Here is a 19,891-nt window from a genome sequence, read left to right on the forward strand (position 1 = left end):
AGGAGAGGCAGAGAGAGGAGAGATCTTCCAAATGGCCTCGACCTAAGCCAGGGCTGAGCCAGGGCTGGGCCAGGCCCTAAGCCAGGAGCTTCAACCGGGTCTCCCACGTGGGTGCAGTGGCCCAAGCGCTGGGGCCATGCTCCGCTGCTTTGCCAGGCACATTAGCAGAGAGCTGGATCCCATGGCGCAGGCTCCGCTTGTCTGCTTCGTTTTCCCCCAACCCCGGCACCTCCGGGAAGCCCGGCTTGCAGGACCCGGGGCAAAGCATCCCAGGACTGGGCCCGGACAGCTGAAGACCTGAGCCAGGCGGTGGCGCCGCCAGCGACCTCCAGACCGGCTGCGGAGACGTTTCACTCGGGACGCCTGGGGCTCAGAGGACTGCAGAGGGGACACTCGCGCAGGGGGGGCTCCAGACAGCAGCAAGGAGCCCTGGGAGGCAGAGTTTCTGAATGCCGAGGGGGTGACACGGAAGCACGGGCCGAAGCCCGCAGTTCGGGGCAGCCAGGGTCACCTGCCCGCCCGGGGGTCCCTCTCCTTCCCGACCGACCCCAGTGTTCGCCGGTGACGCCCGCAGCGAACCCCGGGCACCAGCTCTCCCCTCTTCATGCACACAGACTCGACAGGGGACGGGCGCGCCAAGGGTCCCAACGAGTACCTCGAAACAGCAAGAACTTCAAACTCAGTTCCCTAAAAAAGGCGGGGTACGAACGCCCTTTCCGGTCTGCCGGCACCACGCGAGCACCGAGCTGGGCCGCCCGGCCCCGGCCCTCCCTCGGCCTCGGCGCCCCGAGCAGCCGGCTCAGAACGCGAGGCCGACTCAGGTCGCCTCAGTCGCCCGGGACGAGGCGGCCGCCACCGCGCGGGACCGGGCAGAGGCGCGTCCCGGCGGGGCGGAAGAGGCGGGGCCTGGAGTCTCTCGATCTCCGCGCCATTGGCCGCGGCCGCCGCCACCCGGAAGCAGTTGCGGAGGTCAGCCCCTCTCTCTTCCTCTTTCCCTCCGAGCGGCGGCGGCGGCGGGGTTGTGCAGCCATGGTGAGGGCGAGGGCATCGAGCGCCATCTGAGCTCCGTGGGGCGCGGGGGCTTTCGTGGAGGGACACGGAGTGAGCCTCGGGGTCTCATCCCCGAGCCGGGCCCGGATGAGAGCAGCGGCGGGGAAAGGCTGAGCGCCGCCACAGCCTTCGCCGTCAGACGTGGGAGGGGAGAGGCGCGCGGCCGGGGCCTGCGTCTTCCCGGCCTGCGGGATGGGGCAGGTGGTCCTGCCAGGCCCAGCGGGGCCTCGGCTTCCCGGCCTCGGCGCGGGTGGAGAGGCGGCGGCCCGGTCCAGACGCTTTCTTGCCCGCAGGCCAAGATCAAGGCCCGGGACCTTCGCGGCAAGAAGAAGGAGGAGCTGCTAAAACAGCTGGACGACCTGAAGGTGGAGCTGTCCCAGCTGCGCGTGGCCAAGGTGACAGGCGGCGCGGCCTCCAAGCTCTCCAAGATGTAAGTGAGCGGCGGCCCCCGCACCTGCCGTGGACCCCGCGGGCCCTTGCCCAGCTGCCCGGGATGGACCGTGTCTTCACCTGCCCTCCGCTCTGGGCTGTTCCTCGCCTCTCCCCGCGTGCACGTGGGCGCCTGGCACCCCACGAGCTCCGAGCTGTGGCGGACTCTGTGCACGAGCCTTCGGGGGGAAGGCGGGTTTGCAGACACCGGATCTGGGTGGGAGCCCCCCCCGCCCCGTGCCACATCCCAAGCCCACGGGTGGCTTGGTCACTGCCCAGAGGTTTTTCCTCCTGTTAAGTGAAGGCTCGCTCCCCCTTGCCACAGAATAACCTCGCTGTGAGAGCAGGGGCGGGAAACAAGCGAGCGGGACTGTGGGCCGAGTCCTGCAGGCTGTGGGTGCAGCCCCCGTCCCCGCACGTGTGCCGTGGGGCTCCGGGTCAGCTTCTCCCAGCCTCAGCTCCCTGCCCCGCTCGGCGGCCTGGTTCCCTCCCGTGGCTTCATTCAGGCCGGCGTTGGCGAGGCCTTCGTGGTCCTTCCTCTGCTTCGGTGTGGAAGCGCTGCCGTTCCTGGCTCCGAGCCTTCCTGCACTCTGGCGCCCCCAGGACCCTTCCTGCCCGTGAACATGGACGTCTGGCCTCCCTGGCCTCACTGACATTTCTTTTCCAGTCGAGTTGTCCGCAAATCCATCGCCCGTGTTCTCACCGTCATTAACCAGACCCAGAAAGAAAACCTCAGGAAATTCTACAAGGTGAGCCTGGAGGTGGGCTTGGCTGCTGGACCCCGGGTCACAGCTGGGCCCGGCTCGCCCTCTCCCAGCGCCTTGGGCAGGCCGCGCGGCTGGGAGCTGCAGATGCTGGGAGATGCGGGCTGGTGGAGCTGTTTCTGAGGCTTGCCTGTCCTGCACCAGCTTCTCGCCGTGTCAGGCCCTGGCGGGTACCTGACGCCAGTGATCCCTGGTTCTGCTCAGTGCCCTGGGGTGGACGGCACTGAGCGCACCTGGGAGATGGCCAGCGTTTGCTCCCCCCTCGGCCTCGATCTGGACAGCCATCCGTGTTCGCAGGCTTCCAGCAGCACCGGGGGAGACGGTGCACACACATGGCTCTCTGGCTGGAGTCCACGGCGGCTGTCCTGGGTGATTAAAGTCACCCGATGTGACAGCTTCATATCGGTACCCAGTTGGTGTTTGGGGAACTGGAGGACTTGACCCCTGGGAAAAGCCGTCCCGGGGGGCGGGTGGCCAGTTGCCCAGAGGAGGTTTCCATCAGGGTGGAGCACAGGTGCTGGCCAGGACCGATTCCTCCGTCCGCACACCCAGGGCTCTGGGGGGAGGGGGCCGCCTCTGCCAGGGTGCTGTCCGGTGGCGCATTGTGTGACGGTGGAAGTGTCCTGTCTGCTGAGGCCCGTGGCTGAGCACCAAGGGGGCCACAGGGAGTGGAAAACTGTTGGCGTCCATAGTCCCGTGGGGCTAATGGCTGCAGCTTTGGGCAGCAGAGTGCTAAGGGGCCAGTGCGTGAGAAACGGCTGCTGGTGCGAGGGTGCGGGTGTGCGCTCGCCTGCCTCACCCTGTGCAGCAGCTTTGGGCTGTTCTCTGCCCACCCGCAGGGCTCTGACGTGGGACTCTCACACCTCCCCCTGCCTGGCGGTTCCCAGTCTGGTGTTTTGGTGACCGCCATGTTTGCCCGCCTTGGGCTCTTTGCTCTCCGTGTTCAGGCCCCTTGCTCCCTCTTGGTCTTCCCCACAAGGCTGGGAGCCCCTAGAGCAGAGACGAGGTGGATTCCTCACCTGGTCAGCACCCGGCACAGGGCCGTGGCCTAATATACAGGGGATCTGACAGGGCAGGCAGGACCAGTGAGAGCTGCCTTCATCTTCGGCACGCGGGGCCAGAGGGAGGGCCCAGGGCAAAACCAGGTGGCTCTGTTGCTGTCCTGGACCCCAAGGCAGGAGCGGGGTGCCACCGGCCTTGGCCGGGCCAGGTGTTCTGGGAGGCTCAGACTGACGTGGGGCATTCCTGCCGGCATCTCCAGGCCGACCCTCCTGCTTCCTGGGCACTGCCTTGGAAACGTGAGCGCCCCCAGGATGTGGTCCCACAGCCCCTGTTGGATCGCTGGGGCGGACTCCACGTCTGGGGATCACACAGCAGTCTTGCATAAAGTGGAGAGCCCCATGGGCCTTGGCTTGGAGGGGTAAACGGGCCAGCACACGCGGCAGGCTGCCCGCTGTCTGCACGGCCCATATTGGCAGCTGAGCCCCTGCCCCACCACGATCAGTGGTCCTGATCCTACGTTCACCTCGCTGTCTGTCTCCCAGGGCAAGAAATACAAGCCCCTGGACCTGCGGCCCAAGAAGACCCGCGCCATGCGCCGCCGGCTCAACAAGCACGAGGAAAGCCTGAAGACCAAGAAGCAGCAGCGGAAGGAGCGGCTGTACCCCCTGCGGAAGTACGCGGTCAAGGCCTGAGCCCGTGGTGCCAATAAACAGAACGGCTGCCATTGCTCCATGCTTTCTGTGTTTTCCGCCGACCAGGCTGTGTGGTCGCCGACTGTCGGGTCCCAGCCGGCAGTCCTGGCCACAGGAATCTGGGGACACTGTTAGTTCTCTGGGCCTACCCTACCTTTGCACCCTTGGCTGGGAACGGGGTGAGGTCAGGCCATCCGTGGTGCTGGTACATCCCGGGGGCCCTGGCGGGTCTGGATGAGCAGTGGACCTGGCCTCTTGACTGGTCAGCGGCTCCAGACACCAAGAGTTTCCCATCGGGGGTGAAGGCGCAGGCGTGGGCCACGTCCAGGACTCCCTGCCAGAAGCAGGGCTCTAGGCTCTGGGGTGCGAGTGCCTCCTGCCCTGGCCTCCCCTGCGTGGGCACACTGTCCCTGGGCACTGCAGCCTCAGGCCTTACCTTCACCGTCTGCAGGCACTTGCCCGTGTTGCAGTCCCACACTTTGACCTGAGCGGCAAGAAGGCAGAGAGGAGGACTGGCCAGGCCGACCCCTTGGAAGCCACGGCCAGGGAGTCCCAGGGCCGTGGCTGACAAAGTGCAGTGCGGCAGCGCCCCAGAGCTTGGCGCTGACTGTTTGCCAGGGAAGCCAGCACCGTGGTCTGGCCCCTGCCCCCTCCTCCTCAGGGCAAGTGGGGATGTGGGAGGGGCCAGGAGGAGGGCCCGGGGATGGGTTACCCTGTGGGAGTAGCCGGCACTGGCCAGCCGCAGCTCATCAGGGGAGAAGGCGATGCTCTTGACCCAGGTGGTGTGGCCCTTGAGCTGGACAAGCGGGCTGCTGGTCGTCGGCTTCCAGATGTGAATGGTCTTGTCCCAGGAGCCAGACGCCTGCGCAGACAGCCCAGCCAGTGAGGTCTGCATGCCCACTGGACCCCAGGATGGCCATGACCCATTTCTGAGGGACAAGCCTGGGACCCAGAGCAGCCCGGCTTACCAGGAGGCCCGATGCCGAGTAGCACAGGCAGCTGATGTTGCTCCTGTGGCCCTCCAGTTCCTGGTGGGAAACCTCCGGGGTCCCCGCGCGCAGGTCCCAGATGCGCACGCTGGAGTCCCAGGAGCCAGTGGCCTGCAGCAGCCGGACATAAGTAAGCTATGGGAAGCCCGCATCTTCCCACAGTGCTCAGCTCCAAGTGGAAAGGATTTGGGGCCACTTCAGGGAGAGGGAGGGGACAGGTGAGGCTCACCAAACAGTTGGCACTGGGTGAGAAGTCACTGCTCTGGACAGAGTCCCGATGTCCAGCTAGGAGCTGCAGCCTCTGGCCAGACTGGAGGAGAGAGCCCTGGGCTGTGGGAGGCCATGGGGAGCAGCCCAGGAACCTTGGGGTGTCAGGTGCTAGGCTCAGGGCTCGGGCCCAGCCCCTCCCCGGAGCCACCTGAGCAGGGACAAGCTGATGGGTGCCGGCCTCAAGACCAGAGGGAAGTGTGAGTGCCTGTGGCTGCAGCTTCACATGGGCCCAGTTGAGGAAAACCAGAGGAGGACTAGCCCCCCCTGCCCCCCCGGCAGAGCCTGTGTGGCCGCAGGCCCTGGGCCTGCCACATACCTGCACCTCCCACAGCATCACCTGCTTGTCCCAGCCACCTGATGCCAGTTGCTTGGAGTCTGGGCTGAAGCTGACCGTCTCCACGCTCCGCTGGTGGCCTGGAGGCACCAGCCCCGGGGTTCAGGCAAGGTCGGGAAGGCCCCCCCCGCCCCGTACCTGTACCCAGCCACTCACCCTCCAGCACCCGTAGACACTCTGCTCTCGCCACATCCCACAGGCGGATGGTACAGTCGCGGGAAGTGCTGGCACAGAGGCGGCCGTCAGGGGAGAAGCGGCAGCACTTGGCAGGACCTGGGGCAGGGAGTGCAGGGCTGCCCTGGGCCCCTGCTGGCTTCTCCCGCCTCCAGCTCCACCCCAACTCCTGGGCGACAGCCTGGACTTGTCTCCTGCTAACAGCGCTCACAGTCTGCCCTGGGCTTGCCCTGCTCCCACCAGTAAGGTCTGCTGAGTCCTGGGTGCCAAGCACTGGGCATGCATTGCCTCACCTGATGGTGCAGCAACTGGGACCCTGCTTTTGGGGTGACATGGGCCAAAGTCAGTCACAAAGTGGTGACTGGAGCCAGTCACAAAGAGACAAACTGTTGTCCCACTTGAGTGAGGTACCCAAAGGTCAAAGCAGCAAGGAATTGTTTAACGGGGACAGAGTTCTGCATGTTCTGGAAGTTTACAGCACCGTGAATGCACTCGGCACCAGCCAACAGGAGCTGAAGCGTAGACTGCAAACTGGCCAAGATGGTAAGAGTGGGATATGGTTGATGATTACCACGATGGAAGTAGGTTCCAAGGCAGGTCTGTTAGGGTGGGCAACCCCAGCCCTGCCTGTGCTCTGCCGAAATGCAAGGACAGGCCTGTGGGCCACGGCCCCCTAGCCAGGCCGTGCAGCCCCACCTGTGTGGCCACTCAGCCTCCACAGCAGCCGCCCGCTGCGGGTCTCCCAGCCGTACACACAGCCGTCATCTGAGGCTGTGAGCAGTGTCCGACCGTCGGGCGAGAAGGCGGAGAAATTAACCTGGAGGCAGAGCACAGACGTCACACTCAGGCGCAAGGAACGCCTGTCTGCCTACCCCGGCCCCAGGAGCCTGGGGTGGGAGCGTGGACTGAAGCCTCACTCCAACCAGGGCCCAGTGTGCAGGACCCGCTGACCCTCTGTGAACTTGAACCAGAAGCCAGAGGCGGGGGCCTCCCCTGCACCCAGGGCCGGGAACCGGAGCTGGAGCTGAGAATCTGCTCTAAGCCCTGGCCTGACTCAGCCAGCCCGGGAGCTTGCAGCCCTCCAGCCAGAGACCAGAGACTCGAGTCCTTGTTGGTACCAGAGTTCCATTCTGGGACTGGAGGCCAGGGCCTACTCTGAACCACCTTCAGTTAGTGAAGTCCAGCGCTGGCCGCAGAGAGCCCTCGGAGCCCCCACTTCGCAGAACCAGGAGCCCAGCCTGGGCGGAGCCGCTGAGCCTCACCTCGCCACCGTGCTGGCTGAAGAACTTCACTCTCCTCACGGCCAGCTTGCCTGGGGCGTTGTTGGTCATGGGCATCGGCCGCCGGCCCGCGGGGCCTCGCTCTGGACAGGATGGACGTGAAGAGGAAACTGTGTACGTGTGTCTCCATGGTAATGGAGGCGGGGCGCGCAGCCGCGGTGGGGTCTTTGGTAAAGCCACGAGAGCAGGCCAGAGGAGGCAACTGAGCTCCGGGCAGGTGGGCCGGCAGCACGCAGGATCGCCGGACTTCGGAGCCGACCGCCCCGCCAGCCGACGTGGGGACAAGACGGTGCTCGGGAGGCCGCTAGAGGGCGCGCCAGCCCCACACACCGGAGTGACAGCCCTGCCCACCAGGACTCCAGGGCTGAACCAAACACAAGATCCTTCTTGTCCGGGCGGGGGCAGCCGAGGCAGGGAGGTAAGAAGGGGAGAAAGGCCTGGGGTCGCGGAGGTCCCCTCTGCTCGCGACTCCAGCGTCCTGCCGCTGAGCTCTGAGCGGGCAGCAGGTGACGGCGCAGGTGCTTGGGCCCCTGCCACCCACGGGGGAGACCCGGACCGAATTCCTGGCTTCTGACTTCCTCCTGGGCTCAGCCCTTGCAGGCATTAGGGGAGTGGACCCGCGAAGGGAAGACCTGTCTGTCCACCTCTGACTCTGTCTCTCAGATAAATAAAATGAATAAATCGAAGTGTGACAATAGATAACTAGAAAGTGGGGGTGTGTCACGTGTTCGCGCACGTGTGCCCTCTGGGAGGGTGGAGAGAGGCCCCCCGGTGTGGCCAGGCCCTGGCTGAAGTGGTCTCACTGTGTGCACTTAAAGGTGCGGAGCTGGGACTTCATCCGTCTTTCCCACTGGGGGCAGTCTATATTAGGGCCACCTGCCCGGAGCTCCAGGGGCCTCACGGCTGCCCTCACAGCCCTGGCACAACAGGACTTGGCGGATTGACCCCCAGGGCGGAGCTGAGGCCAGGACTCCGTCCATCTTCCCACCCCGCCCTGGGAGCAGGACCCAGGCTCCCCACGGATTCCAGGCTCCCTGGGGGTGGGGGCAGGGCCGCCGAGCTACCAGGAGCTTCAAACTCCAAGGTTCCCAGCGGTGACTCACTCCACTCCCCACCCCCACCCCGGCCCCTTAGCCAGAAGCTTCTCACGAGATCAGCTGTGCCCCTGTTCTATTTTAGACCCCAGACAGTCAGGCTGGGCAGCAGGCGACAATGGCAGCTTTGAGGCAGCCCCGCCCCCCAGCCCAGCTCCCAGAGGGCCCGGGACACCAAGCTGGCCCCCTCCACGCTGGGCCCGTAAGGACATGGCTCCCGGACACCGCCTGCAGCCGGGGCCCCAGCCCTCTCCCCTGAGTCTGTGCAGACCCTCCCATCCCACGCGAGTCCCTGGGCAGTGGCCCAGGTCCTCCCTCCCCAGGCCAGCCTGTCACTCACAGGGCCCTCTGGGCAGAGCCCTGGCCTGACCAGTCAGCTGGGGAGTCTGCAGCAGGAAGCAGCTGCCCGTCAGCCCAGGGACAGCGCTTTCCTGCCTCCTTGCTTCTGGGCTGCCCTCTTCCCGGTCCATCCTCACTGCCACCTGGGCCCGGCCACTCATCGCTAGGGGTCCTGCTGGTGACCTGGCCCTCAGCTCCTGCCCATGCATCGCTTCCTTGGACACGGCTGTCCCTCGCCCCTCCCCCCCAGGCAAGTCAGAACCCCCTGCCCTGGCACTGGGGCTCTAGGGCCCCTCGCCTGGGTTAAGCAGGGCTCTGCCAGCTGCCAGCTCTGCGACCTTGGGCACGCTGCCCGACACCTGGAGACTTCCGTCTGTAAGCAGCGGCACTCACACTCACGGTAGTCGCCTTGGGTGGGGTCTGCGAGCTGATGCCTGTCGAGGGCGACTGATGTCCAACAAGGACCCAGAGCAGGAGAAAGCACTGGGGGTCCACCTTTGTCCCTTTGGCTTGAAACCCAGACCCAAAGCTCCAAACACCTTTCCAGGCTCACCCAAGGGACGCCTCGTGCTGTCGAGGGGAGCTGGTGAGCAGAAGCTGTGTGGCTTCATGCCCTGGGGAGGCTGCACCTGCAGGGCACGGCCCAGGGCGACACAGCGGGGGAGGGGCAGAGGCCACAGTGATGGGGACGGGAGGACAGATTCTCTGGCTTGAGCCCTGCACATGGGATGGGGACCCAGATTCCATTGTCTCCCGGGGATTCCAGGCCCCCCAGGGTGGGGGGGGAATTTTCCACTGGGAGCCTGACCCACTGCAGCCTGGGCTGTCTGGGGAGGGGGCTCTGCCAGGAGTTCCAGGACGGAAGCTGCACGGGCCTTTCTCATGTGGTTTTGTCCCGGGGAGGGGCACCCCGCAAACACCAGCTCAGCACAGAGCAAACCTGGGAGGGGGGAGCTCAGCCCTGCGTTTCCAAGGCCCATGGATGGGCATCGAGGGTCTCCTGGGGAAAGCAGGAGAAGGAGGGGCCCTCCAGACCCCAGAGTGGTGGCCTGGGGAGAGGAAGGGACAGGGTGGGTCAGTGTAGCTCACAGCCTGCAGGGGGCACCCCTCCGCCTGTTCCATTTGTTGTTCTTTTGTTTTTGTTGTAAGGTTGATTTATTTGAAATGGAGAGACAGGTTTTCTATCCGCTGGTTCACTTCCCATACATCTACACCAGCTGAAGCCAGGAGGCAAGAACTCCATCCGGGTCTCCCACATGGTTGGCAAGGACCCAAGCTCTTGGGCCACCATCTGCTGGCTTCCCAGGCACGCTAGCAGGGAGCTGGATCAGCAGCAGAGCTGCTGGGACCGGAACTGGCACTCATGTGGGACACTGACGTCACAAACTGCGGCTTAACCCGCTGCCAGCCTCCCCTGTGTGCCCTGGGATTCCTGGCCCCGCCCCACTCCTTGGCCTCCCGCCCCCGGTCCTGAACAATCTGTGGAGCTGCTGGCGGAGGGGCTCAGAGCTGGGCAGCGCTTCCCCACCAAGGAGCGGAGAAAGCTGCTCTGTGGCAGAAGACAAAGCAGAGAGAGAATACTGCAACCGACTGCCCTGGTCCCTGCCAGCCCCCAGCCCCAGCCCCCAGCCCCCAGCCCCTGCCCAGCCCCCAGCTCCAGTCCCTGCGGTGCCCCCCCCCCCGCCCCCACACGCCTGTTTCCTCAGAGTGAATTCCTCTTTGAGGGTGGGTGTTGTGGCACAGTTGAGGGAGCCATGATGGGACACTCCCATCCCATCTCAAAATGTCCAGTTCAAATCCAGGCTCTGCTTCTGATCCGTCTTCCTGCTGATGACGTGTCTGAGAGGCCCAAGTCCCTGGGCGCCTGCTGCTGCCCACGGGGAGATCTGGATGGAGCTCCTGGCTCCTGGCTTCAGCCTGGCCCAGCCCTGGCTGTTGTGGTCATTTGAGAAATGAACCAGTGGGTAGAAAAATCCCTCTGTGTGTGTGTGTTCCTCCCTGTCTCTCTATTGCTCTTTCAAATAAATCATTCTTCAGGGAAAAAAAAAAGTCTTCCTTCGGCTTGGTGAGCTCCAGTTGGGCTGGGTTGGTTGCCCCCCAAAGGGCTCCTACATAGAACACCTCCGTGACTTCCGAAAGCCAGTCCCTAAAGCTCTGTCTTTGGGGCCTCGTCCCCGGGACCTCCCTGCAGTTACATGTACCCAGAGTTCCCTGAGCTGTAACCAGTACCCTCGAGTCGCCACGGTTTGCCTGTAGCCTGCCCTACCCCTTATTGGGATCCACGGTGAGTTGTCATTGTGCCTCCCAAGGTGTGGGCGCCTGAACCAGAGCAGACTCCCCCGTGCACGGGCGGCCGCCAAGTTGAAAGGGAGCATCCTCTCCAGTCTTCCTGGCTCCCAGCCTGCCCTGCTGGAGGCACTGGTGGGCTCACCAGTTACTGGCGGGCTCCCTTACTCCCGACACATGCAGCGAGCCCTTTCCCCATGCACTGTGGTCTGGCCAGTTCTCCCTCCCCCGTGTAGGACTTGCACAGTGGATTCTTGGGACACACACGCAAGCCCTTCGTTGATGCCGGCTCAATGTCATCAGCTGGGCCCCCCGCCAGCATCCAGCCTCGACAGCGACAGCGCTGCAAGAGCCGCTTGCATGCCCGGAGCAGTAATTCTGCGACGGCGGCAGCTGCAAACGTGTGCAAGGGCCCTCTGTGCTCCAAACCCGAGAGGGGCAAGGGCAGCGCCAGCGCCTGTGGCCTATCACTGGCCACCACACCCGCCGGCCTGTGGGCCTAACGCTGGGGTGGGGGAGAGCACACTCACTCAGCAGAGATGGGGGTGGGGAGGAAGGGGCTACAGCCCCACCCCCACCCCTGCTCCAGCTGGCCTCGCTGATGCAAATAGCAGAAACCGTGGATGACCCAAAGGCACCATGGCAAAGATGCTAGGGCAGGGGTGGGGTGTCAGCCAGCGAGGCAGAGCCACCCCCCCGCCCCGGGGAGAAGCTGAGGCACTTCCGGGAGGGGCACACATGGTAGACCCAGCTGGGGTGATTTGGCCGCCCCTTGGTGAGGGGAAGGGGTGCTTTGAGTGGCACCCTGGTAACAGCCGGGTCTCCACCTCCACCCGCTCTGTTAATCAGTCGAGGATCTCGGGCCCTGTGCGCCCGTGGGCTCAGGAACTGGACAGATGCCTTCAAACCTGCCTCCGTCACCCAGAGGCTGCAGGCTGGGCCGGCGGCCTGCTCAATGCCTCCTTTTCCTCAGCTTTGTGGGTTAATACGCGGAAGGTGCTCTGAATAGGAAATGGCGTCTGGCTCTGTGTGGCTAGCGCCCCGTGTGGCCAGCCTCCTGTGTGGCTGGCGCTGTGTGGGTTAGCTGCGTACCATCAAAGCACAACTGTATTGTAAGCCACGGTTTTCCTTTGTAGCCCCAGAGAGAGCAAGGAAAGCACCTGTGTTTCCAGAAATCCATGCGGCCGGGCCCAGTGCACCTGTTATTGAAGAAAGCAAGAGTGGCTTGGTTGAAGGGCGGGTGTTTGGTGCAGCAGTTAGAACCCCTGCATCCCGGGCCCGAGCTGTGACTCAGACGGGCTCTGCTTCTGATCCAGCTCCCTGCTAATGCGCCTGGGAAGGCAGCAGATGATGGCCCAATGGGCGTGGAAGCTCTCTCCCTCTCTCTGTCACTCTGCTTTTCAGATAAATCAATCTTTAGTGACATGCAAAAGACCCAGTGCCCGAGTCCAAGTCCTGGCTCAGCTTGCTGCCGATGCGATGCGCACGTCAGGAGGTGGCATTGACGGGTCAAGTAGCTGGGTCCCTCTTACCCATGTGGAGCCTTAGGTAGAGATCCGGGCTCTTGGCTTAGGTGGGCCAGTCCTGGCTATCACAGGCATTTGGGGAGAGAGCAAGTGGATGGGAGATCCCTGTCTGTTTGTCTGTCCCTCTCTACCTTTCAAATCAATAAAAATAAAATAAATTAATTCTGAATTGTTGAATATCTTTTTTTTTCCAAAAAAGAGTGGCCTGGTTTAGTCCCCAGGGACCTCTGTTGGCACCGCTGGTCACCATTTGCTTTGGGAGCACTCCCAGGGCACCTGCTGGGCAGTGCCGCTGGTGGTCGGCGCTGGGCTCCTGGCCGCAGCGATGGAGGGGTAAGGGGCTTCTGCTCTGCTGGCCTCTGGCCTCCGGGCTGCTCTGTGCAGCGTCAGGGCCACGCCTCCCGCTCTGCCTCTTCGAGGTACCATTTGCCAGACTAGAGCCTGACAGGAGTCTTGTTTATTGTTTATTTGTCTTGTTCTATTTTTAGTATCTGTTTTTCTAAGATGATGATTCTGTTTGGGTAGCGACATTAGCTGGACATCAGAAGGAACCAGAGAAGCTCAGGGGACCTGGCCACCCTCCCCACACAGCCTGGCCTGTGCCCCCACTCCTTGGTCCCAGGATTCAAACCCTGGGTCTCCGCTTCTCCCACATTCCAGCGACTCTCACAGGGTGGGAGCAGCTGCTATGGGGGCTGAGCACCGTGGGGGGCCCAGGGCTGGGTCTGGGCCAGGTCAAAGCCAGGAACCCCGAACCCCATCCAGTGTCCCATGTGGGCGGCAGGGACCCACGCACTTGCACATCACCACTGCCTCTCAGATGCGACAGCAGGGAGCTGGGTCCAGGCAGAGCCGGGATTCCGTGCCAGGCTCCCTGATACGGGACGGGGGCGTCCCAAGCAGTGGCTTTGCCTTCTGTGCCCCAACACACACCCCTGTCACGTTTCTATTCAGCTCCATTCGTAGCACATGAGCCCAAGGGTTAAATTGTAAAGCTTCAGTTACAGGCTCACGGCAAAACCTATCCACGCACCGGGAAAAGGCCAAAGGGTCCGTGCCAGCTCACCGCCCGCTGCTCCTTGCGGCCAGCTTGTGCCCCGGGAGAGCGCTGGGGACAGCCCGGGGACTCAGTGTCCTTGCAGCGGCCTCTCCTCTGAACCCCATTTTTCCTCCGTGAAGCGCAAACGCTGGTGTCAGCTCCACGGGCCCTCAGAGGGGAGACGTCACCCAGTTACACCCAAATAAACAGAAGACACCCCCGCCCCTGCGCTCAGAGCCTACACTTCTCCTCTCCTCCCCCCACCCAGGCCCACGGCAGGGTCACCAGCCCAGGGATCCCGGACAGCAGTCACAAGCCACCACCATGTCCTCCCCCAACCTCCCCTTTGCATAGCTCCTTCCTTGTCCACCCTCACCTCCTTCCATCCGGGCCACCCTCCTGTTCTTCCCAGCCACGCCCCTGACACCCCTGCCCCTGGCCTCACCTGCAGGGCATGGGAGACCTCAGAGGAGGAGGAATAGGCCCTCATGGGGCAATCTGGGAGGTCTTCAGGGAGGAGGCAATGAGCATCTAAGCCTCTGGGGTTAAGAAAGTATTTGCCAGATGCAAAACAAGAATTTTCCAGAAGGCAGAGTAGTCTCTGTAGAGGTCCCAGTGGTGAAGCTGCACCTGTTCTGGGGGGTGACAGGCACCTGGTTACCCAGGGACCCCGGGAAACCAGAACTGGGGCCCCTGATGGCTGAGGACTTAGAGCGAGTCCCCTGGGCAGTGGTTCTCACAGTAGGAGTTGTGGAACCCCGAGGGTGCCGAATGGGGCCTCAGAGCTCCCTGGAAGGGGGAGGAAGAGACCGAGGGGGTGGGATTCAGGGCCCCTGGTCCTGATCCCGCCCAAATGACCCCAGTCTCACAGCAGTTAGGCCTAGTGTCGCCACGAGCAGCGGGGAGCAGTGGGGAGCCATGGTGGGGGGAGGGGCATAGCCATGGAGTGGGGAGCATTCAGCGAGGGCCAAGTGGCCACGGCCCTGACCTTTTCTTCCCAGGTCACGGGGGTAATAATCATGGTAACAATGCAACTGTGCACGCCACGTGACAGCCAGCCTCACGTCAGGTACAAGGGCAGAGGGGAGGCCTGGGGCCCAGGAGAGCACGTGACTGCGACTCAAGACCAGAGTCACTGCCAGCCTCCCCCCCAGGGGGCCCCAGCAGGTGCAGAGCAGCTGCCCGGGGTCCGATCGACACTGGAGCCTCTGTGGCCACCAGCCCCCTCTGCCCACCTGCCCTTCCAACTGTCGCGGCCACACCTGGCGCCTCCGTGCCCCATGGGAATCTGACCAGCCTGGCGCAGCCCTGCAAGGAGACAGCTGGTGGGTGGGGGGCGGGCCAGGAGATGGAGCTGGGGGGGTAGGAGTGGCCCTTCCGCAGCCTCCGCCTGCAGTGTGACCCTGAGTCCTTGCAGGGCCTCTCTGGACTAGGGCTGCTCTCCAGGGCTGACTTGCAGCAACTGGTGGGTTCCTGGGCTCATTTATGCGGGCCTGGCACCTTGCGCGGACGCTGGCCCGTCCTCCACCCTGCAGCCAGACGGATGGCACCTGACTGGCTGGGTGAGCCTAGGCTTGTGTTGTAGCTCATCTGAGCCTTGGCTTCCTCCCCAAGAAGCCCAGAGCTTTGGCAGCTGGGATGCCCCTCCACAGCGGCCCCTCCACCTCCGCGGGTGGGGGAGGGGCACTTGTCACACAGCCCCGCCCCGCCCCGCCCCCGCCCCGCCTCCAGCTGTTTCCATGGCCGTTTTGTGTCAGGCACCAGGGGACTGATGTTTGCTCAGCTGCCCCCACCCCAGACCCGGCCTCGCCTTCAGCCTGGGGCATTGTCCAGTCCTGGCCAGTGCAGGTGCACTGCCTCACGTCCCTTCCCACAGGCCGAGCCTCAGCTCCCACCACCCCAGCACCGTGTCCCTGGGCCCTCGGCCTCAGTTTCCCGCTCACCGGGACCGGGCTCCAGTCTCCAGTCCGAGCCCTGCGTGCGGCCTTGGCCGTGGCCACAGTCTCCTCATCTAAAACACAGGATGGTCACCGTGTAGCCTTGGAGGTCTGCAGGCACGCGGGATCCCATAACCCTGGGCTGCCTTTTCTTTTCTTGAATAACTTCAAACATGTATTTATTTTCATTTTATTTGAAAGGCAGAAAGAGAGGGAAAGGGGGGGAAGAGAGAGAGAGAGAGAAAGAGGAGAGAGATCTCCCATTGATGGTTCACTCCCCAAGTGCCTGCCACAGCACCACTGGGCCAGGCTGAGGCCAAGAGCCCAGAGCTGCATCTGAATCCCCCACTCCCACGCCGGCAGCAGGAACCCAAGCACTGGAGCCATGACTGCCTCCCAGCGTGCGCCTTGGCAGGAAGCTGGAACTGGGAGTGGGGCTTCCCCGGCTCCCGGCACCTGATACGGGATGCAGGCGTCCCAGGTGGTGTCTTACCCACTGCTCCCAATGCCTGCCCCTTGGCTGCTTTCCAGCTGGGTGACTTTGGGTGCGCTGGCAGCCTCAGCTTTCCTCTCTGTAGAATGGGCATGTCAGTATCTACCACAGACAGTCCTTGTTAGGGACCACAGGGGAGCCCGAGGTGCCCAGTGAGTACAGGCTGAGAAAAACAACTCCAGGACCAGCACTGTGGCGCAGCTGGTCAGCAGGACCATCCAGCTCTCCTGCGAGGGTGGCAGGGGCCCAAGTACCTGGGCCGTCCTCCACTGCTCTCCCAGGTGCATTAGCAGGGAGCTGGATCTGAAATGGAGCAGCCGGGACTTGAACCGGCAACCATATAACCAATACCAGTGTCGCAAGAGGTAGCTTAATCCACTATGCCACAACACCAGGCCCCACTGATTTCTTAAAAGAAGGAATAGTGCATATATGTCCATACATGTCCCTCACCCAGGATCTTGGGGAAGCAGGGCTGTCGAAGGTGGTCCCAGGCCACCCGGAAGAGGCACAACTCATGTGTATGGACTCCCAAGCCAGTGCTCTTTCCACAGAATCCCAGACAGTGCTGAGGTCCCTGACCTGGGCCGGCTGGGTCGGTGCGTCAGTGTGACGCTGAGTGAAGGTTTGGCCACGCGCTCTTCTAGGAGCGGGCTCGGGGACCCACCTGTGTGCGTCTTCCATGCAGGCGGCGCTGAGGTCCGCGCCCAGCGCAGCTAAGAACAAACCTGTTGCCACTGATGCAAGCTTGCGGGGTGCACCTTCTGGAGGACAAACACAGCTGCACACGTGCCCCACGCTGGGGGGCGGGGTGTGCTGGGGGCGCCGGGCTCCTGGGAGAGCTCCCCTCTCAGCCAGACCCCTGGGGTCGGGACCTGGAGGGAGTCTGTGTTGCTTCTGACACAGCTAGGGTGGGGGTGGGGGTCCCTGGGAGTCTCAGCAGGGTCCCAGGAGGGCAGCCTCTGCAGCCCAGCTGCTGCCAGGGCCGTGCCCGTTTCTAGGTTGGCGATCCTGTTTCCTCCTTAGGCTCCCCGGGAAACTGCTCAGGGCTGCTCAGCCTAGGAGGGAGCCGAGCCAGGAAGGCAGGCCAGGATGCCAGCAGGGTTCTCCACCCTCTGTCACGTGCCTGGGGCCCTGGCAGGTGGATGCGCAGCCATCTCCTCCCAGGCCCACCCCTCCCCAGGCTTCTGGCTTCTCACAACAGCCCCGTGAGTGTGTGTGTGTGTGTTGTTCACCGACTGCACCGTGGGCCTCATTTGACGGCTGAAGAAAGTGTGGCTCAGAGGGGCAGAGACGGGCCTGAGCTCAGCGGCGGATGGGAAGCCGGCCCCGTCCCACCCCGCTTGGGCTCTGGGCTGTACCAACTCCCCGCCCTCAGCCTTGGCCCTCTGTCTTCCCCCGCCCCACACGGCCGCGCCCCTCGCCGCCTCCTCTCCCACAGCCTCTGCCGCCCGCCCGTGTCCCTTGGGTGCCACCTCCAGTGCCTCGGGCTTGCAGTCCTCACTCTGAATTCTGTTCCACGGCCTGACTTTGCCTCTCTTCTCATGAACTTGATCTTCCCAGGCAATTTATCCAGAGTGGACCTCCCAGGGAGGCTTGGGGTAATAAAAATCATCGCTAATAATTTGCTACTAATTGCCAGAAGCCTCGCGAAGTATCCACACGCATGGCATGTATCAGCTCATCAGAGCTCCGGGCTTGGTCTGGTGCCATTCCCATTCTACAGATGGGAAATCTAAGGCCCAGGGCAGGTGACGGGCCCTCTTAAAAGACACAGTAGCATTGTATCCACATTCACCGGACCTGAGACCGTGTCAGACACCACTTCAAGCACTCGCAGCATACTGGGTCAGTGACTGCTCACGGAGTACCTGTGAGGTCAGCTCTGTTCTCGTCCTTCCTGGAGAGTTCCCAGGGCAGTGAGGTACCCACGGCCACAGCACGGGGAAGGGCTGGAATCTGGGTTCTAACCCAGGACCTGGCTCCAGAGACCACACTGAGGACTGGTGAGCCTCTGGGAGGCAAGGATTCAAACCCAGGACCCAGCGCCTCCAGGCCGCAGCCTCCCCTGGGAGGCGAGGAGCCAGCCAGGGCCAGGCCTCGGACCGTGGGACGGCTCCCGGCTCATCAGGGCAGAAGCCACAGCCGGGAAGGCAGCCAGCTTCCCAGCAGGCCCTGAGCTTGGGCAAGGCCGAGGAAGTGGCTTTGGCCAGGACCCCTGAGGGGGCGGGGCTCCCACGGGGCCACCCTGGGGCTGGGGCTGGGCTCCCCAGAAGGCCTGGGGCGTTGGCAGCACTGGTGCAAAGCCAGTGCTCGGTGTAATCGCTGCTTCCTGCTTCCCCCAACGCCAAGTTACTACACTTCAATGTTTTTAGCAGATGAGCCTTGCAACCTCCTTTAAAAAAACAATTTTGTAAATGTAAAACTCAGGGTCGCATGTTCAGGGTCCCTCTCTTTATGTAATCTCTGTGTTTTCTGGATGTTACTGTTGGGGCACCCAAGGCGGCTTGGAAAGAAAACTGGGAACCCGTCTGCATCGTGAGAGCCTAGCCCTCCCATATAGACAGGCCCCCCGAAGAGCTGTGTGTCCCCAGACAAGTCCCTTCACCTCTCTGGGCCTGCGTGCCCTCGGCTGTGAGGTGGAAGTGGCTGGCTCCTTCCCTACAGGCCCAAACAGGAAGCCCAGAGCACAACACCCGGCGGAGTGGGCACTCCTGGTGCTGCGAGGGGCGAGCCTGGAGCCCCAGAGCCCCGCTGCCAGACCGGAAGTACTTCCTTCCTCCCCCTGATGCTGAGGCAAGGCCCGGGGAGGTCAGGGGGCAGGGCCTGGGGCCACGGTGCTCAGAGCCCAAGAGGAGATGGGGAGGGTGTTGGTCTGAGATGCGAGGGAACAAGGCCCACCCCTGTCTGTGGTTCACACCCGGGCTCTCCCACGGGCGTGACACAGTTTGCCATTTTCTGCCCCCACACGTGTCCTGTCTGAATGGCCGCACCTGCTTCCACCCCTCCCCGCCAGAGTCCAGGCGGGGTCCTCTCTGCCTCGGCTCTGCTTGGTCTCTTTCTGGAAGCCCCACCTCCCCTGCTGGGTGGCTCAGGCTCCTCTCGCTGCCCTGCAGGCACCCTGGTCTGAACATGGCTTTCGACTGGTGAAAACTTGCCTTGGCCCCCAGTGGTGGCCCAGCTCCGTTCAGGCCTGTCCAGCCTCATGCCCGATAGCCATAATAGCGAACCTAGGAGCTGACAGTTTAGCAAACCCCTGTCTGGGCAGGAGCTGGTCCAGGCTGTTTGGATAAAAGAATCCATCAACCTCTGGGGCAGGTGCTGTGGGGACCAGGGGACCGTCACCCAGCAGACAAAGGCAGAGAGAGGGTGAAAACTGCAGCTGAGAGGTGGGGGCAGCAGGGCTCCAACCCAGGCAGGCCGGGGAGGCACCGGCGCTCTCCATCACTGCACCCGATCCCGGGGCTGTGGCAGCCTCTGCGCCCCGGCACAGCTGTTCCACCCCCCCCCCCATCGCCTTTCCAGCTTCTCACTGCCTGGTAAACTTCTTGAAAAAAAAGTTATTTATTTATTTGTTTATTTGAAACGCAGAGGGAGAAGGAGAGTTGGGAGAGGGGTCTTCCATCTGCTGTTTCAATCCCCTTTGTCCACAATAGCTGAGGCTAAGCAAGGCCACAGCCAGGAGCCAGGAACTCCATCCAGGTCTCCCACGTAGGTGGCCAGAACCCAAGCCATCGTCCGTCTGCTGCCTCCCAGAGCAGGAAGCTGGCTCGGAAGTGGAGGCGGGACTCCATCCCCCGCGCTATGGGTTGTGGGTGGCCCCCTGCTCCATAGCGCCCTCCCCTGGCAAACTTCTATGTATCTCTCAAAACCCACCTCCGACCTCCCTCTCCTTGGATATGGTCACCTTCTGCCTGACATCACGACCATCCACCTCTCATTAGAGCATCCACCGTGGCTTCAAGTGATGGTTGTCACTGCGTCCGTCTTCCAGGGCACAGTGGCCAGATCAGATCCTTCTCTGTATTCTTCCCATTCAGGATGGGCCAGGACAGCAGAGGATGAATGAGTGGATGAACGAATGAATGAGCCAACACATCCTTGCATATTAATTACTAATCTGCATATTTCCTTGCATATTAATTACTAATCTGCATATTTCCTTGTATACTAATTATTAATCTGCATATTTC

At 63.0% G+C, this 19,891-nt stretch overlaps 2 protein-coding genes across 2 annotated transcripts; one reads left to right on the forward strand and one right to left on the reverse strand.

The window, feature by feature from the left end:
• The first annotated feature begins 940 nt into the window (after positions 1 to 940).
• Positions 941 to 3,973, forward strand: RPL35 (ribosomal protein L35). The gene is made up of 4 exons (XM_062207578.1): positions 941 to 1,032; positions 1,344 to 1,480; positions 2,147 to 2,228; positions 3,788 to 3,973. Exons 1-4 carry the CDS (start codon positions 1,030 to 1,032, stop codon positions 3,935 to 3,937), a joined length of 372 nt encoding a protein of 123 aa, XP_062063562.1. The 5' UTR covers positions 941 to 1,029; the 3' UTR covers positions 3,938 to 3,973.
• A 109-nt stretch (positions 3,974 to 4,082) lies between these two features.
• WDR38 (WD repeat domain 38) lies at positions 4,083 to 7,035 on the reverse strand. The gene is made up of 9 exons (XM_062208556.1): positions 6,967 to 7,035; positions 6,401 to 6,521; positions 5,687 to 5,803; positions 5,513 to 5,610; positions 5,156 to 5,236; positions 4,906 to 5,037; positions 4,650 to 4,799; positions 4,374 to 4,421; positions 4,083 to 4,271 (listed from the first exon to the last, which is right to left on the reverse strand). Exons 1-9 carry the CDS (start codon positions 7,033 to 7,035, stop codon positions 4,083 to 4,085), a joined length of 1,005 nt encoding a protein of 334 aa, XP_062064540.1.
• Positions 7,036 to 19,891: the final 12,856 nt, after the last annotated feature.

Source organism: Lepus europaeus, chromosome 12 (genome assembly GCF_033115175.1).
Source record: "Lepus europaeus isolate LE1 chromosome 12, mLepTim1.pri, whole genome shotgun sequence".
NCBI lineage: Eukaryota > Metazoa > Chordata > Mammalia > Lagomorpha > Leporidae > Lepus > Lepus europaeus.

What these genes read in the sequence shown, in the direction of transcription:
- RPL35 (XM_062207578.1), top strand. An exon ending in GCCTCCAAGCTCTCCAAGAT is followed by an intron (nt 1,481 to 2,146) that starts GTAAGTGAGCGG and finishes TTTCTTTTCCAG; the next exon opens with TCGAGTTGTCCGCAAATCCA. An exon ending in ACCTCAGGAAATTCTACAAG is followed by an intron (nt 2,229 to 3,787) that starts GTGAGCCTGGAG and finishes TCTGTCTCCCAG; the next exon opens with GGCAAGAAATACAAGCCCCT.
- WDR38 (XM_062208556.1), bottom strand. Translation starts at nt 7,035, where the DNA reads ATGACCAACAACGCCCCAGGCAAGCTGGCCGTGAGGAGAGTGAAGTTC. An exon ending in GTGCCGGCTACTCCCACAGG is followed by an intron (nt 4,422 to 4,649) that starts GTAACCCATCCC and finishes CTTGCCGCTCAG; the next exon opens with GTCAAAGTGTGGGACTGCAA. An exon ending in AGTGCCTGCAGACGGTGAAG is followed by an intron (nt 4,272 to 4,373) that starts GTAAGGCCTGAG and finishes TGCTTCTGGCAG; the next exon opens with GGAGTCCTGGACGTGGCCCA.